This window comes from Lampris incognitus, chromosome 2 (genome assembly GCF_029633865.1).
Source record: "Lampris incognitus isolate fLamInc1 chromosome 2, fLamInc1.hap2, whole genome shotgun sequence".
NCBI lineage: Eukaryota > Metazoa > Chordata > Actinopteri > Lampriformes > Lampridae > Lampris > Lampris incognitus.
The window spans coordinates 22,856,544-22,881,032 of NC_079212.1; the positions used below are offsets into that span (position 1 = coordinate 22,856,544).

Genomic DNA, 24,489 nt, shown 5'->3' on the forward strand with positions numbered 1-24,489 from the left:
TCAGTCAACAAGACAAAAATCTATGCACCTTAAAAACATGGATAATTTTACAGCCATTAGGGGCTCCGAGGAGAAGACCCTTTTATGAGTTGTAGTGAATACGTGAAGTGTTTATCTTGTAAATGGTTTGAGATGGACTGACTTTTACACTGGTTCGATGTAAAACAGTACCACCTGCTGGATGAATGTAGCTAGTGCTATTTCATGTTCTCTGCAAACAATCACAACACAACCCCTCGACACAGAGAGTTGAATCAGTGCATCTGAACACAACGTTTATTGAGAAACGTCTGTATGCGTGCTCAGTAATCCAGTTCATCTGGATACAACGTTCACTGACAGATACGTTTCATCACTCATCTAAGTGAACTCTTCAGTCTAAACCGACAGCAGGTATCCCCACCCTTATAAACAATACAGTGGCATAACGTCCGAAACCAACGACCATGTTTCATATGCAAATATGGGCGTGACCGTTAACTACAGTTATCCCAGAGCCCTAGAAAGAGAGAGTTGCGTCAATGAGGGGTCAGAACGCGAGAGGATCACGTGGTTCCTGTAGCCCCCGAATAGTTCCAAACGGTCATTTAAATGAACTGCTTAGCGGCGATTTCTGGTAACAACTAACCAACATTTTCAGATTTTTACATTTATATATAGATATAAATATATCCCAACGTGACACATATTCTATGCACACTGTTTGGAACGATCCGGGGCTCCCATGATCCGCCATTGCTGTTGGCCCATTGACGTCTACGGAGTTGACGCAACTCTCTCTTCTAGGGCTCTGAGTTATCCTAACTGGGCGTTTGTCAAAGTCAGGAAGACGCATCGTGCACTAGCCAATCGAAGAGAAAAGAAGGACAACAGCTGCCTAAGCATAAAGCAGTGGTGATTCCGTATGTGGCGGGAGTGTCGGAACAGTTGAGACGCGTATTTTCCAAACACCGCGTCTCAGTTGCTTTCAAACCCCGGAGTACCTTACAGTACATCTGTCGCCATCTTTCAATGCGGTGATTGCAAACATTCCCAAAGTCCTCTGTGAATGTGGCCATGGTAACTCTATTTAATGGTCACGTCCATATTTGCGTACTATGAAACCGATCGTATGTTTCGATGGTTATGCCACTGTATTGTTTATAGGGGTGGGGATACCTGCAGTCAGTTTACACTGAAGAGGTCACTTAGATTAGTGATGAAACGTATCTGTTAATAAGCTTTGTAACCAGATGAACTGATTCAACCTTCTTTGATATCCAAACGTTTCATCGCTCATCTATGTGACCTCTCCAGTCTAAATTGACTGCAGGTATCCCCACCCTTATAAACAATACTGTAACGTGCATGGATAAGTAGACACGTTGGTCCTTGACTAACGGGTCAGACCCTTTAGTCGACTGGTTAACGTTGTCGCTTGCGGTGTGGGACCACGGGTTCGCGTCCCGGATGCGGCGTCCCAAGCAACCCTCCGCGGTGGTGTAGCGGTCTAAGCATCGGCTTTGTGTCGATGCAGTTGCCCACTGGGGACCGGGGTTCGCGCCCCGGTCTCGTCAGATCCGACTATGGCCGGACTCGATGAAGCAGCAATAATTGGCAGCGCTGTCTTCGGGAGGGGGGCGGAGTCGGCTTGTGTTCGTCACATGAATGCATCTCTGTGTGTGTCGGAAAAAGCAGTGGGTCGGCCTGGATTCGCCTTGGCACGGAAGTGGCGAGGCGTCTCCATCGAGATTGTCGGCCGCATGCAGTGCGAGGGTGGATGTTTGAATTAGATAGGGATCGATTGGCCATTAAATTGGGGGAAAAAGGGAAAATCAGAAATAGATTAAAAAGAAAAAAATAATACAGTGGCATAACGACCGAAACCAGCAATCGGTTTCATAGTATACAAATATGGGCGGGACATTAACTAGCAATTTGCATGTGGACTCGATCGGTGTTTTCGGTCGTTTCTCTCAATAAAGGTTATGTCCAGATTAATGTATTCAACTTTCTGTGGTTTCCTTACCTGGATTATTGAGCACGCATAAAGACATCTCCACGTCTTTAGGTTTCGACTTTCCTCATTGGCACTCCGACGGCGGTGTTTTCACATTCAGTATGAATGTTTAAAAGACATATTTAAATTATTTATTCAGCGCGAAACCCACACAATGAAATTCACGTAAAATATCAGCCAGTTTCCCGCCATTTACACACTGAAGTAGTTTATTAAAAGTTGATACTGTACGGAAAAGGAAATCACGAAAGAATCACATAAGAAACACAACGGTTTACCTTTTCTATTCTCATTACAATTTAAAGCAGTGGCATGAAAATAAAGCAAACAAAACATTTCCAAAACCCTTTAAACTCAAAATGCACAATTATTACACAAAATGCACAATCTATTTGACCTCAAGACAAATTATTTACACTGGTTGAGTGACAACACAGACTCTACAATTGCTCAGCCGAAGACCCCCCTTTGTAACAGCGATACTATAGGGGCTACTCTGCCTTCACTCTCAACGTCGAATAAGTAGAAAACCAGACTCGACTGTATTTACATCTTAATAAGGACCCCAAGTGGCTGTTTTGCAACACAAGAGACTGACTGAACCGGAAACAAAGCAGAGCGCACCTCGTGCATCAGTATGAACCAGTATGTCCGGTTCCGCGAAAGTTTATCCGAATAGACGGATTTTTCACAATAAAATAAAAAAATGATTGCAGATCAGGGCCATCAGATTACTGGTTTCATCTCCCTTTTATTAAATTTAACATGACCATGACATCAAAAATGACATATGTTTAATATAACTGTGTGGAAATCTTTTAAAACCGTAAAAAAAACTGTTATAAGGCTAACTACTATCACAAAATTTAAACTGCAGAGCTGTCCATACTGTAGCTGTGTAGATTTGTCATTTCAGCCTGTCAAAAGTTTTAACGTTTTAGCCACAAGGTGGCGGACTGAATTGACTGATAATTGGTGCTGGTTTTATTTGCCCCTGCAAATTCAATAAAGTGAAGATTGTCTAATCTCTCATAACAAATGTGACTGGTCCAATGTTAACATAATGTAGTTAAAAAATAATTCCAGCAACAAAACTAGCATGCAAAAGTAAACAAAAAGGCTTAATTTTGCAGTCTTCTGATGACAGTTTGCTCAATGAAATTAAAGGACCAAAAAAATTACAAACATTTCAATATTTGAGAAACATCCGCTCAAGACAGCCACAAAATGAGAAAAGCGACAAGAATAAAAATAAGACTTTTTAATGAATAAAACTTACCTTACAATACATACAGAGATCAAACTGACAGGTGTCATTTGAAGAGTAAAATTCAAACACAGTGTTACCTGAACAAAATATAAAAATACAGCTAGAGCGGCCTATTTTTTTAAAGTTAAAAAAAAAGTTTATGCAGATGAGACAATGTCTCTTTTTAATGGAACACTCACTATACGGGTCTACAACACCTTTCTCGAGAAATGCACTTTTTAAGGTTTTACTTTATCTGGTGTGTTCACAAAAGGTGTTTTTTTTTTTAAAGCAAGGAAGGTCAGATTTCCAGATTACACGAATATGGCATGGGGATTTTGAAGTGTGTTTGGTACACACTCATGGGTAATGCTGTGATTACCCATGCTGGCTTCTGGTGAAGAGCAGACCAAGCTGTGAAGAATTTATAAACCAAAACACCTTACTAATACAATCATATCCCATCAACATTAAAACTTGAAATACATTAAAAAAGGACAAATACAAAGCAAAATACAGGATAAACTGTCCCCTAGTAGCACACCAGCTAAGCCCACCACATCACGATTTTCAGATTACCCTCAACAGTTTTGGCTCTTGTGCTGCTTGCCTCTATGTGGTGCATGAAAAGAGAAAATCATGAAGTGGGCTTTGTCCTCCATTTGTGTGCGCAGTTGGACATGGTTAAAAGGAAGAATGGGAGGTTTGTGTGTGAAAAATGTCCATTTAACAGTTGTCCCTGCAGTGGAGGTCTGTTTTCTTCATGACGATATAGACTCACACACTCACAGCATCTTTTTCTTTCTTGTCAGTGTCTTCATGCCAGGTGAGACGCTCCTCGTAGAAGGCTATGACAATCTGTGGGCACCTGTGATTGGCCTCCTTGGCAAGCACAAGATCTGCCTCATCAGAGTCTTTCCTACAAAGGAAGAGATTGCATTTCAGTAGAACAAAGGAAGCAGAAATACCTAAATAATTCACAAAAATCATCATACAACCTTACCATTTCATGAGGAACATTAGGTCTCCACATGAATCTGTGGCTCCAATGATTTTCTCTGGTTCAAGCCCTCTCTCAAAGCCACGTGCAACTAAGATATTCTCCTGAAAAGACATCAAGGGAGGGAAAACAGCCATACAGTAAAAAAATATTCTGGGAATCCTTTCAGCTGGTTTACATAATATGAATAAAAACAAATAAGATTCTTCCAAGATGAGATATCCACATTTCAAAAATTTGATGGGATTTACAAAAAGGTATTAATTGCATGAAAAAAAAAATATGGTGGAACATTGATTTATAAGTTGTTATTCATCTTGAAGCATGTGATTTCCAAATCAGTATTTAGAAGAAGCAATCATTTTAAGTCATATCAAAGAAAGTTGTATCAGTTTATCAGAATACAACATTTTACAGAAACTTGCATCTAAGTGAACTCTTCAGGTAACTTACATGCACCCATCTACAAGCCAGTGGCCACCCTTTCAAGGATAAGGATGTGCACGTCCTTGATAGGGAGGAATGCTTGTTCGAACAGAGAGTAAAAAAAGGCCATCTATGTGAAGAGGGAACGAAACATCCCTGAACCTGGGGGAGGTGCGCTCAGAGTACATCTGTTGTCATTTTACAATGCTGTGATTGCAAACATTCCCAAATCCTCTGTGAATAGTACAAATGGCCACTGAAACCCTTGTTAATGGTCGCACCCATATTTGCGTATGAAACTGATCATGTCGGTCGTTACGCAACTGCATTGCTTATAAGGGTGGGATACCTGGAGTCAGTTTAGACTAAAGAGGTCACTTAGGTGAGTGATGAAACGTTTCTGTCAATAAACGTTGCATCCAGATGAACTTATTCCAACTTTCTTTGATACTGAGAGAAACGTTTCATAACTACGTAACATCACAACAAGTTTCATAAATAACATCTAACTGACCTCTTCAGTCTCAACTGACTGCAGGTATCCCCACCCTTACAAACATTTACCTGGATTATTGAGCATCAATAAAGACATTTTAAATCATAATTACCACTAAGTTTAACAAAACCTGAAGTGGTTATCATTTCGAAGCACCTTTTAAATCAAAGAGTATTAACAGCACACGCGCTTTCAACACATAGAAGCCATTTGATTCAGTGAAAACTATGTTGTGAAAAAAAAACAACCCTCAAGTACCAGTCTTTTCACCTAACAATGACATGCCTTTCAGCTGTTAATTAACATGCAAAATGTTAAGTACTCCCTAAAAGCTAAGCTTTTCTTTCACTCAAAGGTTTTAACTGCATCACAGCTGAAGGCTGGGAGCTGTCATCTCAGCAAATGAGATTTCTCAGATCAGTCAATCGATCTAAGGTGTGGTCAATATTTAAAAAAATATTTTTTTTTTTACTAATTTCGGGATGTGCTTCGCTGGCGGTTATTGGGCGCGATGTAGACGCAGTTGTAAAAGGGTTGGATTAGAAGAAATAAATTATCAGTAGGAGTGTTGGGGGCTGTCTTCAATTATGGCCAATCAAATCAGCTCCTCACATTCCCTTTAAAAGCAGAGCACTTTCTGTCATGGCGAACTGCCAATTTCATTATGGACGGCCAAAGTCCAGACAGGCTAAGGCAGAAAAGCTTCTCCCAGGAGGAAACTGATGTCCTTGTTCGGGAGGTGCAGAGTTGCCAAGTGTGTATACCTCTTCAGTCTCAACTGAGGGTATCCTTACCCTTATAAACACTACAGTGGCATAAAGACCAAAAACAACTATCGGTTTTATACAAGAATTACCATGACCATTAACTAGAGTTGCAATGGCAATGTGTACTATTCAAAGAGGATTGGGTAATAGTTGCAATCACAGCATCGCCATCTTACAATGCCGTAATTGCAACTATGAACTACCTGCAGTCTGTTGAGACTGAAGAGGTCACTTAGATGAGTCACGAAACATTTTCCTCAAACTCTCTGCGTTAGGCCAACAACATACAAAAAGGGGCTTACTGCCCCTTCGCCTAAAGCCCAGAAACTACCACACAATGCCTAAGACGTGGTCTGACCAGGCAAGATGCAGGCCTGATATTTGGTTTTATTTGACACCAAACTAGCACTGCTCCACCTGATTTTGACTGACATACCCTAATTCGACCCCACGTCCATTTCGGTGCAAGCGATGTCATGGTGGGACAAGAAATTAGCAAACGTGCCCAGTAAAATCACCATGTGCTCAATGAAATGGCCACTACATCCGCATTAGTGGTACAACCGGCCTTGCTCAGTCTGGAAACTAGAGCCCATTCTATTCTTTAGGTTATGTGAAAGAAGGCATAATTTCTTCACCTCTGAACTCAATTTCCCCCTCCATTCTCAACCACACAAAATGGTTTCACATACCCCTTTCACACAAAACAAAAATCCTAAGGTTTGCCTTTGACATGAAAGGTTCTTCCTCTGAAAATCATAGGATAGTCCTGGGTAAGAAACAACAGTCCTCCAAGGCATTTTACTTCACAGAATACCCACATTTGCACGTTTACCCTATTGTGTTTAACTCACCATGGTAAACATGTAACCAATGACAATGCGTATTCATATTCCAGATATACATATGAAATATTGATAATTGAGTGATGATATGCACATGTTTCTCCCTATTTGGCTGTGTGGCGCACCTGATTAATAATGGCAAAATAGAAAATGCATATTTGTGCAAAATCAATTTCAAACCCAAATACAGAGGTGATAATTGCACAGAGGTCAGACATAATCAAAATGCAACGGATCACCGAGTGCGCATGAAATGTTTTTCTTTCCAGGAAAATGTTGGAATAGAATTGGTGATGAAAAAGGGACTTATATCAACAATACCAGAATTTAAAGCCCAGGAAAATACCAAGATTTTTGTGTAATATTCTTTAGGTGATAGATTGCAGTAAAGTGCCACAGACCCACTGGACAAAGAACTGCAAAACTGTAATAGTTACATCAGACATAAGCTTAACTACTATAGAAAACAGATAAACTGGGTGTTTTCATAGACATTCTACCATATCGTAGAGCTGTTTTTTTTTCAAGTTGTTAGTGACCTCTAGTTTCCCTTTGCATATTAGCTTCTTTTTTTACCTAGAATGTGTAAGGTACAAAAGCCTTATGCAACTGAAAATAAACTGATTTGATGGGTATCATTTTCAGTGCCAATGCAATTAAAACTACAAGGTTTGAAAACAGCTTGCCTCTTGATAACCACATCAAATTACTTACTTCTTTTTTCTTTTTGGGTTTACTACCACCCTCCTCATCGTCATCAGAGTTTTTCTTCTTGGAGCTACCAGAGTCTTTGGAGCGCCCTGATGAGCCTGCACTTGATTTGCTGCCCCCGCTGCTAGGTGTGGAGCTTCCACTGCTGGTTTTCTTATAAGTCTTCATAAACTCTGAAATAAGCTCAGGGCAATCAAGATTCTTCTCTGGCTCCCATGTGTTGTGCTTACTGTAAGAGACAGCAGTAGAGTAAGTCAGAAATAGCAGCAGCGCAAATATCACAGTTAAAAACAATGGTCTATTATGGATCCACGTCGATGACATGAGACGACACGGCAAACTTCCAACTTTACTTACTCTGAATACCCTTTCCATTTCAAGAAGAACTCAACTCTGCCTTTCGCCACTCTCCTGTCCAGTACTTTCTCCACAACATACTCTTCCTCTTCAGAGGATTCGCTTTCACGAGACTTTTTGCCCATGACGTTGGGTGCTGACTGAACAATGATACTTTCACGAAAGCAGAAAAGCACTGGCGAAAGCAATCCTAAAATAAAATAATAGAGATGGGACCATGTCACAAATCAAGAAACACTGGTATATTACATTGCGTTGATGTGAGCTAAAGTTAGCCACAATGCCAATGAAAACTATCAGGTACCAACCGAGCTTTAGCATATACATCGCTAAGCATGGCTAGCCAACTTCATTAAACAGTATACGTTTAGCTAAGCAATTACTCACAACGTTGGACGTTTTCCATTCTATATCAACGTTACGAGTCACATCGCATGAAAACTCAATATGTGCAAAATTGGCGAGAACATGATAGTGTGTGCGTTATAACAAGCAAACCAAGAGGCACTGGACATAAGTCTGCTGGAGCAAGCGAATATTAGCTTACCTTATGTTAGCTAACGAATGGGATAGCTTAGCTAACTAATGATCACAGGCCGCGCGTTTATGAACCTTGCAAATACGTATGGACAATTTGTGTTTTTTATTAAATAGTATCTTACCCTTGGAGTAAAGACCACTGACTTTTAATATCAGCGTTTCTCCGTAGCTTAGTTTCACTGCCGTTTCGCTATCACAGTTTAAAGGAAGCCTGTGTCCCGTCACAAAAGCTGCTTTGCGCTTGCGTGTGCGTAAAAAGCGCGCGGGAAGTGCGCACAATGACCAAGAACGCCTCTGGGTCAGCTGATGCTACCAAAGAGGTGTGCCTTGTGAACGATTTAACAACGGGTTAGGGCGTGATAATTAGATATTGGTAGATAATGTGATAGAGATACTTTGTTCCACATTTGCAAAGAATAAAGGAATTATTTTATGTGCATAACAACTGAACCAATTATCTGTTTGGTCAGTCGAAAGATATGTAGGTCAGGTGAATCGGCCGTACAACATTGTACAAAGGTGTGTGCGTGTGTGTCGGACTGGCGGCCTGTCCAGGTGTCTCCCTGTCTGCCGCCCAATGACTGCTGGGATAGGCTCCGGCATCCCTGCGACCCTGAGCAGGATAAGCGGTTTTGATAATGGATGGATGAATTTTATGGGCTTTTGAGGCAGACCTGTTTGCCACAGCTGCTCGAACATCAGTTCATGCCTTTGACACATGTAGGGACTGATAAATGCTATTGGACAGTTTCTTATGCTAGTATTTTCATGGGACTATCGACATTTATGCCGATCATCACAGACTTACGGGAAGTTAAGCATTTTAATTTTTCTCTGCCTATGAAATGTACCAAAATTTTATACTCGATGGAATCGTAAGCGCCTACCGTTCTGTTATTGGACATCGTCTGTGATTGAGAGTATGTTGCCCAAGCAAATGTCAGTAAAAGATGACGAGGGCGTAGCGGGAACTGTTTGACCAACCAATTGTTAGTAAACGATGACGAGAGGCGTAGCGGGAACGGTTGACCAATTGCTGGATGAAAGAGGCGGACCTACCCTGTCCTTTTTAGTTGTGTCTTTGTAGCTGGTTATAGCTGGTTCATTTCTCGATAGTGTAGACGTCAGCGGTCATCTCAAGGAGCTTGATGCAAGATGTCGAAGGACGTATGTACTTTATTTTTTATTTGTTTGTTGTTTGCAGTTAAATTTAGTGTTACTCGATTAATTTGCAGATTAATCATATAATCGGCACCTTATAAATCTGATAAAAAGAAATATTGCCGCAGCTAGTGAGGACTATGAAGCCGCCATCTTGTATATGCTGGGCCTCGTGGCCTTTTGTTCAAGTTATGACCGATTTTGGTCTTCTCGTGGTTCAAAGTTTGCAAATTGTGGCGACGATCGACAATAAGATCTAGCTACTTACACTTGACAAAATCGAGAACATACTTGGGTCCTGCCAACTCTTAAATAAAAGCTAATTTTGTCAGACAAGTAATGGCGGCGGTGTCCCACCCTATAATGTCGGCTTTGCTGTTGGGGACTAATTTTAGTTTTTTACCGGTGATGCTTTCCTGCACTTTCCATAATTGATTGCATTAAATGCAATAAGTAATCAATGTATGTAATATGCCATAATATTTAGTAACACTGCTTTCCTGCACTTAATCCATAATCGATTGCATTCAATGCAATATGTAATCTGTTGGGTTCAGTGCAATAGATTACATTGATCACAATATCAGGTATACTTTGCTCTGCAAACTCTTAAATGAAATCTAATTGGGTCAGACAAGTAATGGCGGCGGTGTCCCTGTGTCAGCTTTGCTCATTGGAACTGAGATTAATATTTATCAGCCATTGTACTCCATGCAGTTTGATTATATAGGCCACAGTAAATCTGTATGTAGATATGAACATATTCTCGTATTGAGTCCTTTTTTTTTAAAAAAAAATTTTTTTAGACCCCACCACGTGAGCCGGAGCAGCTCCGCAAGTTGTTCATTGGAGGATTGAGTTTTGAGACCACGGATGAAAGCTTGCGTGCTCATTTCGAACGATGGGGGACCCTTACAGATTGTGTGGTAAGTGTTTGTTTTAACTTGGCATTATGATTTTTTTGTAGATTAGTCAACCTCCCTTTTTACAATGGCGTTCCTTGTGAAACCTCAGTCTGTGTTGTGCAGGGCTGTTTGTAACCCTAAGCCTTTTGTCACAGGTGATGAGGGACCCCTCTAACAAAAGGTCCAGGGGCTTTGGCTTTGTCACCTACTCATCAGTGGATGAGGTTGATGCTGCAATGAGTGCTCGCCCTCATAAGGTTGATGGAAGACTGGTAGAACCCAAGAGAGCAGTATCCAGAGAGGTAGTTGATGGTACCAATCAATATACCAAAGTTTTGGTAGATTGTTAACGTAGATTGTTAATAGTCTTGTTAACGGATTGCATAGAAAGTAAATGGTGCAATTGTAACTTTAAATGTCTTCAATTGTAGGACTCAAATCGACCAGGTGCCCATGTCACAGTGAAAAAGATATTTGTTGGAGGCATCAAAGAAGACACTGAGGAGTCACACATACGAGACTACTTTGGACAGTTTGGCAAAATTGAGGTTGTTGATATTATGACAGATCGTAACAGCGGCAGGAAGAGAGGCTTTGCATTTGTGACCTTTGACGATCATGATTCAGTGGACAGAATTGTTAGTAAGTGGACTGGATATTTGATATTACCTTTTGTGTTTTGATACCTTTTGTGTTTTCGACACATCAAATAATTTTGGGTTTTTTTTCCCCTCATAGTCCAGAAGTATCACACAGTCAATAGCCACAATTGTGAAGTGAGGAAGGCCCTCTCGAAACAGGAAATGCAAAACACAGGAATGGGTATGAGAGTTAAATTTAATACTCAACATTCAGCTTTACTACAGTGCTATGTTTGAGCTCTGATTTGTGTTGTCTTCTCAGGTCGTGGAGGCGGTGGGGGTAGTTATGGCAGAGGTGGTGGATATGGAGGTAATGATTTTGGCCGTGATGGGTACTTCGGTGGCCGCGGTATGTGATGTTACAACAAATCAGTTGACATCTGATACATTTCATATCGACTTATTGTTTTAGTTGATATTAAGTTACTTTGCCTTTTCCAGGTGGCAGAGGTGGATATGGAGGTGGAGATAGCTACAATAACGGCTATGGCGGCGGCGGCAGCGGTGGAGGAGGTGGAGGAGGAGGGGGAGATGGTGGTAAGACATTTGAGCTGGGTTTTTTTTTTCCTCTCCCAGCCACCCAAAAGTTGTTCTGTGAGTTGTTGTATAAGGTGCTGAATGTATCTTGTAGGTGGCTACGGTGGTGGACCTGGTGGTTATGGCGGAGGCAACCGAGGCTATGGAGGTGGACAGGGCTATGGTAGCCAGGGTGGTGGCGGTGGAGGCTATGGTGGAAGCGGTTATGATGGTTACAACAACGGAAATGGAAACTTTGGTTAGTGACGCCTCACACACACACCTATTTGTTGTTGGTGCTTGTTCAGATTTGTATGTGCTAATATTCTCAACTTGCAGGGAACTTTGGCAGCGGAGGTGGTGGTGGTGGCGGCGGCAGTGGTGGCGGCGGCAGTAACTACAATGATTTTGGCAGTTACAGCAACCAGAGTTCAAACTATGGCCCAATGAAGGGGAACAACTTCGGTGGAGGTGGCAGGAACAGCGGCCCGTATGGTGGTATGTAACACAGTTTTTGTAAAGCTTTGACAAACTGCGCCTGTCTTGCGGCTTGTAGTGTTGCATTTCGATGTTCCCCTTTTTGTTTCCAGGTGGCTGTGGGGGTGGGGGTGGCAGCGGCGGATACGGGGGTGGCTCTGGACGACGATTCTAGGTCTGAGAGGTGAGTGCTGAGGTCCAGTTCTGAGACTTCCTGTGGTCAAATGCATCATGAAACCAGTTTTCTAGTTGAAGGGTTTCATTGTAACTTGTAGATCCCAGGTTTTATGAACAAAATTGACTGGATCTCAGGTCGTCAAAGTCAGTGCACAGTTTAACAATGTTGTTCCATATTGTTCAACAGGACTGAGTACTTAGGAGAGGAGAGCAAGGAGAGGAGAGCAAGCGAAGTGACAGGGCAGCTGCAGGTTTACCTCCCTAGATCTGCTCAGCCAAACAGTTGTGGCAGGTTACAGCTGCTGCAAGAACATTTTAGAGAATCATGGAGAGGCTTCAATTAAACTTTTCTGTGTTGTCAACCAGGCTTGTTTTATATTATGTTTCTGGAAAGCAAGCATTCCACTTGAGATTTTATGTAGATTTCTTTTTGTCTTTTACTTTTGTGTAATTGCAACCAATTAAGTTGAAATAAACAACTTTTCAATTTTTTATAAAACTGTTCAGTCTTGTTAGCCTCTTTTAGGGGAAGAGGGAGGGTTCACTGGATTGCATAGCTGGGAAAGGGACTTAAGAGCCGGTGTACTTGTGTGCTTTGGTGTATGTGGTCCTTTTTGAATGGTCTACTTATAGCATGGTCAATAGTTGGATTGGGGAAAGTTGAATTCCTTATTAGGGATGAGTGACACAATCCATAATTTTGAAGTGGTGCACAAATGCATTCTTCATAAAGAGCCCATCACTGACAGACTTCAACCTGAGTTATGGAAAGAACATCTGGAGGAGGCTAACTTGCATGCAGTCTTATGAGGCTAGCCATGGAAGCCAGCTAAGGGAGAGAAGTAGCAAAACCATCGCCAGGAGCAGGGGAGAGTGAGAACAGAAGGCTGAGACTAGCAGGCAGCAGCTACCAAAAGGCTTAAAAGCTGTCAGTAGGTAAGACCAGACCTATCAACTACTGTTAGACTTTTTTTTTTGTTTTTGTTTTTTCCCATTTTGCTCTGTAGCTGATAGTAGGTTGTGTAGCCCATGAATGACTTTTTTTGGAAGGCCATATTTATTGCATATTATACGAACTACCAGTAACGGGTATTTATCTGCACAAAATGGTCTTAAAGATATAATGCATGCTGGAAACTTCGGTCAAGTCTTATTTCAGACTTTCCCTTATTCCATGCTCATTTTTTCCCTTTGTTTTCCAGATAACTAGAACAGTTGCCACGATGGACTTCATTTGATGCCTCGGATTTTTACATGGTATTGTTTAAACTAACCTTTCATGAAAACCCCCAGTTGTGTTAATAGTGTGTTCAACCTTTTAATTCTTTTTGTTACAGGTTCACCTGAACAGCTTTACCGATGCAGGAGGCTGACAACTGCTGTGCAGTTTCGTTTTATATTTTTATAATAAATGTTTTATATGAAAGATTGTTGATGTGGTTTAATTTCTTTACATAAGATGGTAAACGTGTCCAGTAATTGTTTTTCTTTACATAAGTTGGTAAACATGTGTCCACTAGTTAGACATTGCAGTTTTCATGCTAACATAAAAATGTAAGGACAACATATAAGACTAACAAACCAGGCAAAGTTTTGTCTTTTGAAATTGGCACAACCTGGCATTCTAAATTTTGTTATGGTCTTTGTACTGGTTGATGGACTTCTGTAGTGCCTTAGCATTGATCTTTCCCCTTTATAGCTGTGCAAGGGGTCAGGTAGACTTTTCCATCAGGGGTCTGTTGTAGGGAATATTCATCTATTGAGTATGGGTGCCCGTTTTCATCCCTTAAATGGGAAAATACTTCAGTGTAGAGGTCTGAGAGGTGGCAACGGATGAAAGAAAGACTGCGTTGGAACTCGAGTCTCTCCTGTGCCAGATGTTCTTTCTGTGCTTGCAACTGCCTCAGCTCCCCTTCTAAGTGGATTATGTTCTCCAGCTTCCTCTTCCTGCAGTTTTGAGCAGCCACTTTATTTTTCCCTCTTCGTCTTATGTCCCTGACGAGAGCCAGCTGGGTGTCAGTCAGAGTGTATTGTGTCAGAAGCTCATTGAAATCATCCACTGGCAAGTTAATAATCTTTTCCATTGTAAAGGGTATCTTAAGAGCCATCGCACGGCGCTCATCTCTGCTCAGAGTAGTTGAAGTAGCGATATTAACTTGTGACTTGACACTCGGGTTCCCTCTGCTGGACACTTTGGAGCTGTTCACGTGGAGTTGATATAGATTGCTTGCTTGAAGTTCCAGTGATGCAGGGTTCAAAGGGTTGGGTTGGGTTGGGAAGTAAGATGAATGTGCTCCTGAGTATTGGTATGATGAAAGTTGGCTCTGATAATCCATGGAGTAATGGAAGCAAGCTCTTCTTGCCTGCTCACTTGGACTGTCCATCTCCTTGTCACTAAACACCATGCCCATGTCTGTGCTCTGGTAAACTAGTGCACCACTTGTGGCATTATCTGGGGAGGCTAGTGGTGGACTAGAACCCAGAGATAGGCCAGAGTCTGACTCCAGATCATCAGCTGTGCGAGTGTATGATTGTCCATGGGCAGTCCACTGCATGTTTTGACCCTGAGAGAGACAGGTGTTAGGTTTTCTGTGCCTTTCATTGTTACTTGACGTGTCCATCTGCTCTTTGAGACCCATTAGTGAGGGCTGTGTTAGTGATGAGTTAGGTGCCACTCTTGGGTTCAGCTGAGATCCAGGTTGCCCGTACATTAACTCTATATTACCACCTTGGCGACAGGCTTGTACTACTTCAGGGTATGACCCCTCATAAGCGATACCAGAGTTGAGAGCACAAGCAGAAGGAGCAGGCTCAGAATGAGACTGAGTTATGCCATATTCTCCCATAGGTGCCATGTTCTCCATGGTGTAGTTGGGTGGTGTCTCATAGGGGCCTTCAGTTTGGACCCCAAACTCCTACGAGAGAAACCCAAAGAATGACCATTAGACTTGTAAATCCTGTGTTTGGTAGACATATCCTTATGCTACCACAAAATTAATTGCAATTACGCAGTACATGGGACTTCTTTTGTCTAATTGAGTCTTATTCGTAAGTCATGTGACCTGCCGTAAAACAGTTAACCTCTTTTAAATGCCACCCATAGCTTATGCAGGGCTTGCATTGGTGAGATCAGGTTTCACATGAAAACAGATGGCCATTGTGCTGTACAGGGGGCTGCTGGTAGCATACAGCACTTGCCCCCTCTCCCTTGTCTCTTCATCCTGCCATCACTCAATTGGCTCTTTGTTGTCCACCTTCCATGAGTGTGAGATAGTTTTTAAGCCCTCAGGCTCATCAGATGTTTTACAATATCTGTTTTGCCTACATTGACCTTAGTTGTGTTGTGCACAGAAATTACGCTTCTTATATGAACATCTTTACCTCCTTTTCAGTTGTATAGTTGGTCATAGCAACATTGAGAAGAAAATGCTGCTATCGCTGATTTAATGAATTTATCAGTTTCATTTTTGAGATTACTGATGGAGTTTTATGGAGGAACCAGGAAACTCATACTAATACACAATAATCTCTTATAGATGGGGCAATAAAGATCTGGGATATTCAGTTGGTATGACTTGTGATGCATTTGGCATATCGAGGACAACACTGAACAATAACCAAGGTCTTACCTGCAGTTCAGTGATGGCCATCAGCTCCTGCCAAGCCAAATCCATGTCTGTGTCCTGGGGGGTTCCATGAGACCGAGCTCCAGGGAAATTAGTGGTCATGGACACGCTCCCACACAGCTTTCCTGGAGTGGCTAATACCTAGGAATGGAAGAGATAATGGTTTAATTTTGGTTCAACTATGTAGTAAACTGGAAAAAAACATTCCATTATGTGTCCTGGTTCCACTATCCCCACCTCGATGACAGACCTACCTCACAGGTTCTCCGCAAAGGGAGAACATAGTTAGCTGTTGAACACATTCAGAACAGGTTCTTGTTGCAGAAGATCCTCCTGGAAGAGACCAACACAAAGGAATTTGTCCCCCATTCAGACAGACAGTGTGACAGCCTCTCTGCTGTCAGATTGCATGTTGCAAGGAAAGAGGAAACTTAATTCGAAAGGACAATTACACAGGCTAATAATGCATATCTTAGTTAACCACCAACAATTTAATGAATATGTGTATTGTTAATGAATCTGCATGCCATTAGTTTCTTAACTAATGACAGTGTTAGCTTGGCTGTTTAGGTCTGATGTTTTGGGAATATACAGTATGAAGTGTACAGTGCCGTTGAGCTGACTCCTCCCATCAGCTGTGCTTGGGTGCAGCAATGCCATCCCCTGATAAGACAATCTGCTGGATGACAGCAAGCTCCAGTACACGAAGGCTGAGGCTTGATCACACGTTTTTGTTTGTGGCCCATGTGTCTACATCAATTTCAGAGCTGTCTTGGCTAAGCTCTGACAGTGGAAAGTCTCCCCGCTCACATTTTTCTCAAATATGTGAATGCCACTTAAAAGTAGTAATAAAATATTGTGTAGGCAAACGTAACCACACAACTGTGTGACTTTTACTTGTGCACAAAAATAAATTTCTCAAGAATGATATAATTAAAAAGAGAACCTTGAGATACTCCATTGACTGCAAATGGGAGATTTCGCTTTTGGACATCAGAATCAGGTTTATCGGCCATGTAAGTTTGCACACACATGGAATTTCATCACATGGTCCAGTCTCTACGTCTGTGGAATGGGGAAAATTCTTGTCCAGAACAGTTCCCACAACTATGAAATGGGTAATTTCTAAATAACAAGTCTAACAAGTCATCGGTAATGGGCTGTTTGGCCATGATCATCATCATTGCACAAGAGTACATGTACGTATATAGCTACTGCAAGTACACCACCAAGCCAACCAGAATATATATTTTTTCAACATTTGGTGAAGGTATCATGCTATGTAAACAGGTTCTGGTATTACATGGCGATTTGACTCATATCCTGACATAACCACTACTATGTTTGTGGTGAGTTTCCTAAGACTGTTTCCTTTATTGTAAAGGAGATGTCGTTGACAACTACCCCTGCTCCAGTTATGGCTATGCTGTGCATCTGCCAATATAAGAAAGAGAATGGTAGAAAAGAATAGATGAGATGAAAAATGAAGTCCGGTCGCATGCATTAAAGTGAGCTCTGCCGATATAATGCATGGTGCATATTTGCCTGTACTTGGTGGAGTTGCATCTTAATATTTGTTGAAAATATATGAAACTCAGTGTAAGTGTACTGTATAAGAGCCGAACCTTTGCCAATGTCATTATAGCACTTTCTTTTGCAAATTTCACATATGCATATTGGTTAACATGTGAGATACCTTAATACTCTAACACTCGAGTTTATGAAATAATCATTCTTCTTACGATTGTCTCTGAGCGAATAAACACTGTTCAAGTCTTGTCGAGGTCCTAACTTCACAACATGGCCTTGCAAAAAGGAAGAAAAAGATGTGAAAAGGTGGTAGAGGGGGAATGTGAAGGAACATACCTGAGTGGCATTCTCAGCGTCGTCAACAGGTGATGATGAGAAAAAAACTTGGAGAGTGAAACATAATCCTGCCGATGAACAAGATGAGGCAGAATAAAAAAGAACGAGTCTTTATTTTCTTTGAGATGTCTCGTGGTGCTGCCTATTATTAAAACCCCAGAAGAAGTTTGGAATAACTATTCTCTCACACTTCTCATGCTCTATCTTCTTCCATTAACTCTCTCTGTCCCTTTCTGTTAGGCGGTGCGCTCAGCCACTGACATAAATGGGATGGCTGTGCAACGACCAACGCAATCTTCCTGTAAAGCACCCACACCGCTCCTTTTTGCACTCTTGTGTCCTTAATAGCACACTTGCACCCCGACCCCAAAATTTCCCTTTTCCTCACATGACAGACCACAAACCAACAGTCTGGCACACAGCAGCGCAAATCATTCTGTCAGTCTACATGCAAACACATGGATGTTTTAAAATTGGAGAAGAAAACAACGAGTTCTGTTTATCAATATGTATTAAACACGACGAAAATGAATAAATCTTAGATTTTAAAAAAAAGAAAGAAAAGAAAGTGAATTACAGCTATCCAGTGCAGGGGTCTGTCCTTGCCATATCGCACAACAACAGTGTCCTTCCAAATCCCTCCAAATGAAAGGTAGAAGCTGTGTGATGTGAAGCACCTGGAGGTAGAAGTGACATTGCAGTGAGGGCCCTGTTCATGCGGGGGTGTATTGAGGGCTGAATTGAGACTTAGTTTAGTAGGGATGGAATGTACACCTCCACCAGGTAAGAAAGAACACATTGTTCCTATATCTGGCCGAGCAACCGCCAAGGGAGAGAGAGGAGCAGGGGGAGAATAGAGGGGAGCGTGTCTTACATAGCAAGTGACCATTAAAATCCTGCACAAAAAAATCCCCTCGCCGGTCGGATCTGAAGCTTTGTGAGCAGCGAGAACAGACAAAGGCAAATGTGTTGCGTGGAATCAGCATTTCTGTGCAACAACTTCCACTTGGTTGATTAATTAAAATGCTATAGTATTAGTACATTTATTACACGGTGTATATTTCAGTACATCGTTTACTCAGTATTCTTTATTGAGGCAGCTTGCAATGCCAGCGTCTTCTCTGATAGTAAATTAATCTCACTGTAACAGCGATCCATTCAGACCTGCCCATCAAAAGAAATATTTAGGCCCCCTAAAGCTCTCTAAGACACTGGCTACATCATTGTGTACAGCATGCAGAGTAGCCTTTTTTGTATACACTTCATAACATAATACATCAATCCAAAAAGGGGGGGTAAAATACAAGTCTACTCATTTTGCATTACTGCTTACCTGTGTTTCTTGTTTACATCCTCTCATTTAAGTCCCAGTTAAGTCCTCTGAATGAAGTCATTATGAAATGTTCAGACATCAATAAACAAACCTATTACTGAAGGATACCAAGAACTGTCCTTTTTGCGAAATTGTAAATTTTTGACGAAGAAAAAATAAGCATGTCCACATAAAGCAATGCAGGTATTTCTACCAGAAAATCAATGTGTTCACGCACCATAAGAAAAAAATGGCAAAACCAAACGCCCATTTTAACAAGTTTCAAAGCTCATGCAACTATCACACAAACCCCACCATCACACAAACACAACCATCACACAAACACTGACTAGACCCTTGCTTGTGTTGTATTAACTCTCAGATGTATGTCGCTTTGGATAAAAGCGTCTGCTAAATGAAATTGTAACATTTTAACAAACACAACCATCACACAAACAACCATCAAACAAACACGCCCATCACACAAATACAACCATCACACAAACAACCATCACACAAACACAACCATCACACAAATACAACCATCACACAAATACAACCATCACACAAACACACACTCATCACGCAAACATAACCATCACAAGAATACAAACATCACACAATCACAACCATTATGCAAACACAACCATCACATAAACACAACCATCACACAAACACAACCATAACACAAACACAACCATCACACAGGCATATATGATAAGTAAATGTTTAAGTGAATCACGACCATGTGTTATGTTAAAAATGAATAATGGTAATTTTTGCCCATTTTAGAAATTTCAAGCGTGATTGACCAGTCAAAATCATGCATCATCGCTTGGTGAAAAGGTGTGACGACACTATTATTGATAATTCACAGAAAACATTTTGGGAATAATGAGAATATAAAAGTGTGTTTTTTTTAACCTAATATATGCAGCTTAGAAATGTACCAAGGCTATTTCACACAGGTAAAAGTTTCAGCTAAAATGCATCCAATAAACATTAAAACACAGAATGGTTTGTTTGGCTCATTTCATTCCCAGGTCCCACAAAAGCACAGACTATGCCCCCCCCCCTTTTTTTTTTTTTTGGGTCATTGTTCTGAGGTGGAAAAAAAGGTAGGTGGCTGACAAAGTCAAGAAAGGTGGATGTCTACCAGGAATCAGAGAAGGGACTTCCCAACCCAAGTTCCTAGCACCCAGCCCCCTACTCAACCACTGCTAAAGCCAGCCAAGAGCAGCCTGTTATTACGCCAACCACGGTGGTTTTGAATCTGGACACAGTTCCCAGGTCAACACCCACATTCTCCGTTAGTGTCTGTTTGCTTCAATTACACTTTGACATCTCTTTGCTTTTCGGCTTGCCCGATAACCTCCCAGGGGTCTCCCACTTGTTTTTCTAATTTTGCACTTATGCACTAAAAATAACATTTACATCCCGCTTTCGACCGCCTCCATGATCTTACATGGTTTGCCTTTCTGTAAATAAAACTGGGTCTTGTGTGTGTGTGTGTTGGGTGTACAATTGACATCAGTGATTATTGTGTTGGCTTGTTTTTGTTCAACTCCTAGTACATGTTACATGTTAAAAATGGAGGAATGTGGCCTCTGATGTCGTGTTTAGGCCACCAGAAATCATGCTGTATAAGCTGTGCGTGGAAAAACGACCTCATCGCTAAACAAAACGAGTGTATTCCTTTGGTTGTGGTATCAAGACAGGGATATTTTTGGAGTCAGCTGATGGGAAAAGAGGAAAAGGATTGTATCATAGAGAGGGGTGGATGGCACTGTGTGCTATTTTTTATTTCCGGTTTTACCAAACCCATCCATCCATCCATTATCCAAGCTGCTTATCCAATCTAGGGTCGCGGGGATGCTGCAGCTTATCCCAGCAGTCATTGGGTGGCAGGTGGGGAGACACCCTGGACAGGCCACCAGTCCATCACAGGGCCGACACACACCTTCACACCTAGGGACAATTTAGTATGGCCAATTCACCTGACCCAAATGTGTTTGGACTGTGGGAGGAAACCCACGCAGACATGGGGAGAACATGCAAACTCTGCACAGAGGATGACCCGGGATGACCCCCAAGGTTGGACAACCAAGGGGTTCGAACCCAGGACCTTCTTGCTGTGAGGCTACCGCGCTAACCACTGCGCCACTGTGCCACCCCTTGTGTTAAATATTTGACTTAAAAACAATGGGGCACACCATCATTGTCTATTGTGCCATCTAGACAATATTCACAACGTATATATTTACGTACATTTTAGCATCCTTTTTCAAGGAAATAAAAAGACACAAGGACAGCATTTCTCTGTACAATAACCACAATAGGGGTGAGGAGAAATCAACAGCAGTGTGACTGTTAATCTATGAACTGTCTGTCTTCACAGCTGAACGTTGTACCTGAGAAAGATCAGATGAGCAACCTCAACCTGCACAAAATGTCCTCATCATGAAATTTTCAGATGGAGCTTGTTTCACAACTCTCTCTAATGTCGTGTCATTCTTCACTTTATAACAGTGTTAGCTGACCAGCGTATTTCTATTTTGGCCAACAATGATAAACAAATGGAAAAACAAATAAATATCGACTATCAACTTCCATCTAGACACATGTGTACTATCTGCTCACTCAATATCTCTGTATTGCTGTGTATGAATCATAAAAAAGCCTATTGACATTTGTGAAAGCTCAGCTCAATACTCTCTTTTGAAAACTACTCCAAAAATGTCTGCTTGCATGTCACACTTAAACACATTTGTTAATCAGCGTTGTATTTGCAGCTGTCCATGATGCTAAGCTGTGTCTCAGAGTTAAACCACAGCAAACATTAAGATTGCAATAGAGCGTTTTTATCCAGGTGATGTCAAAGACTGATGCTTAAGCTCTTTGACTCAATTTGAACAAGACTCAGACTTATGTTAGTGTCAACTTGAGATAGATCTTGGTTAAAATTCCAAGTAAATTCGACTTTTCATGGCCTTTACGTCTAGAAGGTAAAACCTTTTTCAAATTATTCAGGAGTTATGTTCAATGAGCATTAAAGCCTTGGGTAACATGCTAAACAGATGTATCATTCAATTTTTTGTGAATAAGGAACTTTGTCTATATTGTTTCAGTGGTGCGGTGTGTGTGTATATGTGTATATATGTATGTGTATGTGTATGTAAGAACTTCTGTGTGTGTGTGTGTTTTTGTGTGAGTGAGAGTGTGTGTGTGCGTGCATGCATGCATGTGTGTGTTTGTGTATGTGTGAATGTGTGTATATGTATGTGTATAGTATGTGTATGTAAGAACTTCTGTGTGTGTGTGTGTGTGTGTGTGTGTGTGTTTGTGTATACATGTACACATGTATGTATGTATGTATGTATGTATGTATGTATGTATGTATGTATGTATGTATGTATGTATGTATGTATGTATGTATGTATGTATGTATGTGTGTATGTGTGTATGTGTGTATGTGTGTTTATATGTATGTGTATATGTATGTTTATGTGTGTGTAAGAACTGTTTGTGTGTGTGTGCATGTGTTAGTTTGTAAAGAACCAATTCTAGCATGTGATCATGCATGTGTGTTTGAGTGCCATGGCTATGACAGCGGGTGCGTACAGAGAGGGAAGACAGGGAAAGGAGGATGTTGAATGGCGGAAGTTCTGCTGGGTGCTGATAAAAGCACCACTGGGTTTTAATGAAGGGAGCTGCTAACTGCTGTGGTTTCTGGCATAGGTTGGGGAGTGGGGAGCAAATACTCTTACATTGTCCCTCACTATATGCTGCTTGTATTGCACAAATGTTTTCTCTGTAAGCTTTAGAATATTTGCTTGAAGATAGCTCCTTTTAATGAGAAACAAATGAACTTGCTTCTTAATCAATACAGGTATACCGTTTCATGACCTCCTGAGGACAAAAGGGGTTATTTAATTTGTTTGGTTTTAGTGTTACCTTTAATAACACAACACTGTATGGTCTTTCAGTCTGAGGTTAAAATGTATCCAATAAAGTGGCATTAATAGTGTGACCACTTATATTTTCCGTGGCCATTCATTTAAAAGATGATAATGATAATTTGTTTATTTTGCACTTTTCTAAACAATGTAACAAAGTACATTAGCAAAAATAAAACGACAAAAATTAAACACAGAGTAAAAAAGTGTAAAAAAAATCTGTCGAACTAAAGCAGATAACGCGAACAAAATGGTCATGTAAGGTCAACACACACTAGCTCAGTGCTCAGGTGTTGAATTGCATAAAATGTTTATATACATTGAGAGTTTTGTGTCTCATTTCTTCAGGTGGTTACATAAACTGGAGTCTTTGACAGTAAAAACACAATAAACAGTAATGTCAGTAATGTCCTTTGCCTTCAACCCGGTGGGGGGGGGGTCAGGTTGGGTGTTTCTGGTAAACCAGCCTGAGAATCAAAATGCTATTCCAGCACTGCCAGTGTGACCGAAAGTCACACTAACCCAGCCACTGTGGATGCACAAGCCAGTGCATTCTTAGTGCCGGTCCCAAACCCGCATAAATGGGGAGGGTTGCATCAGGAAGGGCATCCGGTGTAAAACCTTTACCAACGACATATGTGTGTGTATGGCATGATTACAACTCTAAAGTTCTGCACAGGGAATCTGTTATGACCATTTTTATGGAATTTTTTTGTAAGCCAAGCTTTGAATATTAAGATAATAAAATAGTCACTTGAATTGGTCGAGTAACAGAGAAACAGAGCAAGTGTGTGTGAATGTGAGAACCTTTCAACCTTTCTCCATAGTTCAAGAATGCATAATAGATTTCCTACCAGTCCCACACAGTAATTTTGAAATTTGGTGGTTTTATTGTGTAAACATGATACACCATTGCAAAATTTTATGGTTGCCCACAGCACTGTTGCAAATGTAAATAAGTTACAGTGAAATGTTTTCTTTGTTGGCTTATGGGGTTCTCAATAGTGCATTAATGAACTGCTAACATTAAAAATTTATCTTTCATGAAACGTTTTTCCCCTCTCTTTTAAGAATAAAACCCAGTAAGGTAGAAAAATGATGTCATATGTGGAATCAAATAGAGGGAAATCCCCAACGGCCTGGCTTTCCAAAGTCTTCCCAGAAGTGGGAACTAAGATAATTAGGGTTGGTTAAATGTAGGTGGGTCTTGAAATGTTGATGAGTCCAAGTGGTCTAAAATGGCATGTGAGACAACAAATTACTTTCCACTTTAACACAAAACAGCGACCGCATAAAGCGAATACACAAAAATGCAAGAGTAAACTGTTGGTTGATAACTTTTAAAAAAGTGTTTGTTTATCTACTGAAAAAAATGACCAGCCAAACTTGTAATCTAAACAGAATTACTTTGTTTTAAGAATTAAATTGACCACACCGTTTGCCGCTATGTTATCAAATATTT

General features: G+C 41.0%; 3 protein-coding genes across 5 annotated transcripts; 1 reads left to right on the top strand and 2 right to left on the bottom strand.

The window, feature by feature from the left end:
- Window positions 1–2,202: 2,202 nt before the first annotated feature.
- On the bottom strand, window positions 2,203–8,614 carry cbx5 (chromobox homolog 5 (HP1 alpha homolog, Drosophila)). The gene is made up of 5 exons (XM_056298421.1): window positions 8,513–8,614; window positions 7,851–8,040; window positions 7,497–7,722; window positions 4,252–4,352; window positions 2,203–4,167 (listed from the first exon to the last, which is right to left on the bottom strand). The coding sequence occupies exons 2-5, from the start codon at window positions 7,973–7,975 to the stop codon at window positions 4,026–4,028; spliced, it is 594 nt and encodes a 197-aa protein (XP_056154396.1). The 5' UTR covers window positions 7,976–8,040; window positions 8,513–8,614; the 3' UTR covers window positions 2,203–4,025.
- An 862-nt stretch (window positions 8,615–9,476) lies between these two features.
- Window positions 9,477–12,766, top strand: hnrnpa1b (heterogeneous nuclear ribonucleoprotein A1b). Of its 2 annotated transcripts, none has more exons than XM_056298400.1 (11): window positions 9,477–9,557; window positions 10,358–10,477; window positions 10,612–10,758; window positions 10,888–11,098; window positions 11,195–11,278; window positions 11,360–11,446; window positions 11,539–11,634; window positions 11,729–11,872; window positions 11,953–12,111; window positions 12,204–12,274; window positions 12,455–12,766. In XM_056298400.1, exons 1-10 carry the CDS (start codon window positions 9,546–9,548, stop codon window positions 12,263–12,265), a joined length of 1,122 nt encoding a protein of 373 aa, XP_056154375.1. In that variant the 5' UTR covers window positions 9,477–9,545; the 3' UTR covers window positions 12,266–12,274; window positions 12,455–12,766. The 2 variants fall into 2 exon arrangements, with proteins under 2 accessions (XP_056154375.1, XP_056154383.1); XM_056298408.1 differs by having other exon boundaries at window positions 11,360–11,407.
- A 150-nt stretch (window positions 12,767–12,916) lies between these two features.
- Window positions 12,917–17,948, bottom strand: nfe2 (nuclear factor, erythroid 2). Of its 2 annotated transcripts, XM_056298387.1 has the most exons (5): window positions 17,760–17,948; window positions 16,840–16,958; window positions 16,148–16,226; window positions 15,897–16,034; window positions 12,917–15,182 (listed from the first exon to the last, which is right to left on the bottom strand). In XM_056298387.1, exons 3-5 carry the CDS (start codon window positions 16,193–16,195, stop codon window positions 13,941–13,943), a joined length of 1,428 nt encoding a protein of 475 aa, XP_056154362.1. In that variant the 5' UTR covers window positions 16,196–16,226; window positions 16,840–16,958; window positions 17,760–17,948; the 3' UTR covers window positions 12,917–13,940. The 2 variants fall into 2 exon arrangements, with proteins under 2 accessions (XP_056154362.1, XP_056154354.1); XM_056298379.1 differs by lacking the exon at window positions 16,840–16,958.
- Window positions 17,949–24,489: the final 6,541 nt, after the last annotated feature.

Excerpts from the sequence above, each read along its gene's own strand:
- cbx5 (XM_056298421.1), bottom strand. The coding sequence starts at position 7,975 with ATGGGCAAAAAGTCTCGTGAAAGCGAATCCTCTGAAGAGGAAGAGTAT. Across the intron at positions 4,353-7,496 it reads AACCCAAAAAGAAAAAAGAA|GAGAATATCTTAGTTGCACG; the intron begins GTAAGTAATTTG and ends ATGTCTTTTCAG. Across the intron at positions 4,168-4,251 it reads CTAATGTTCCTCATGAAATG|GAAAGACTCTGATGAGGCAG; the intron begins GTAAGGTTGTAT and ends CTTCCTTTGTAG.
- hnrnpa1b (XM_056298400.1), top strand. Across the intron at positions 11,447-11,538 it reads TGGGTACTTCGGTGGCCGCG|GTGGCAGAGGTGGATATGGA; the intron begins GTATGTGATGTT and ends TGCCTTTTCCAG. Across the intron at positions 11,635-11,728 it reads AGGAGGAGGGGGAGATGGTG|GTGGCTACGGTGGTGGACCT; the intron begins GTAAGACATTTG and ends TGTATCTTGTAG.
- nfe2 (XM_056298379.1), bottom strand. The coding sequence starts at position 16,195 with ATGTGTTCAACAGCTAACTATGTTCTCCCTTTGCGGAGAACCTGTGAG. Across the intron at positions 16,035-16,147 it reads CTTTGCGGAGAACCTGTGAG|GTATTAGCCACTCCAGGAAA; the intron begins GTAGGTCTGTCA and ends TTCCATTCCTAG. Across the intron at positions 15,183-15,896 it reads TGGCCATCACTGAACTGCAG|GAGTTTGGGGTCCAAACTGA; the intron begins GTAAGACCTTGG and ends TTTCTCTCGTAG.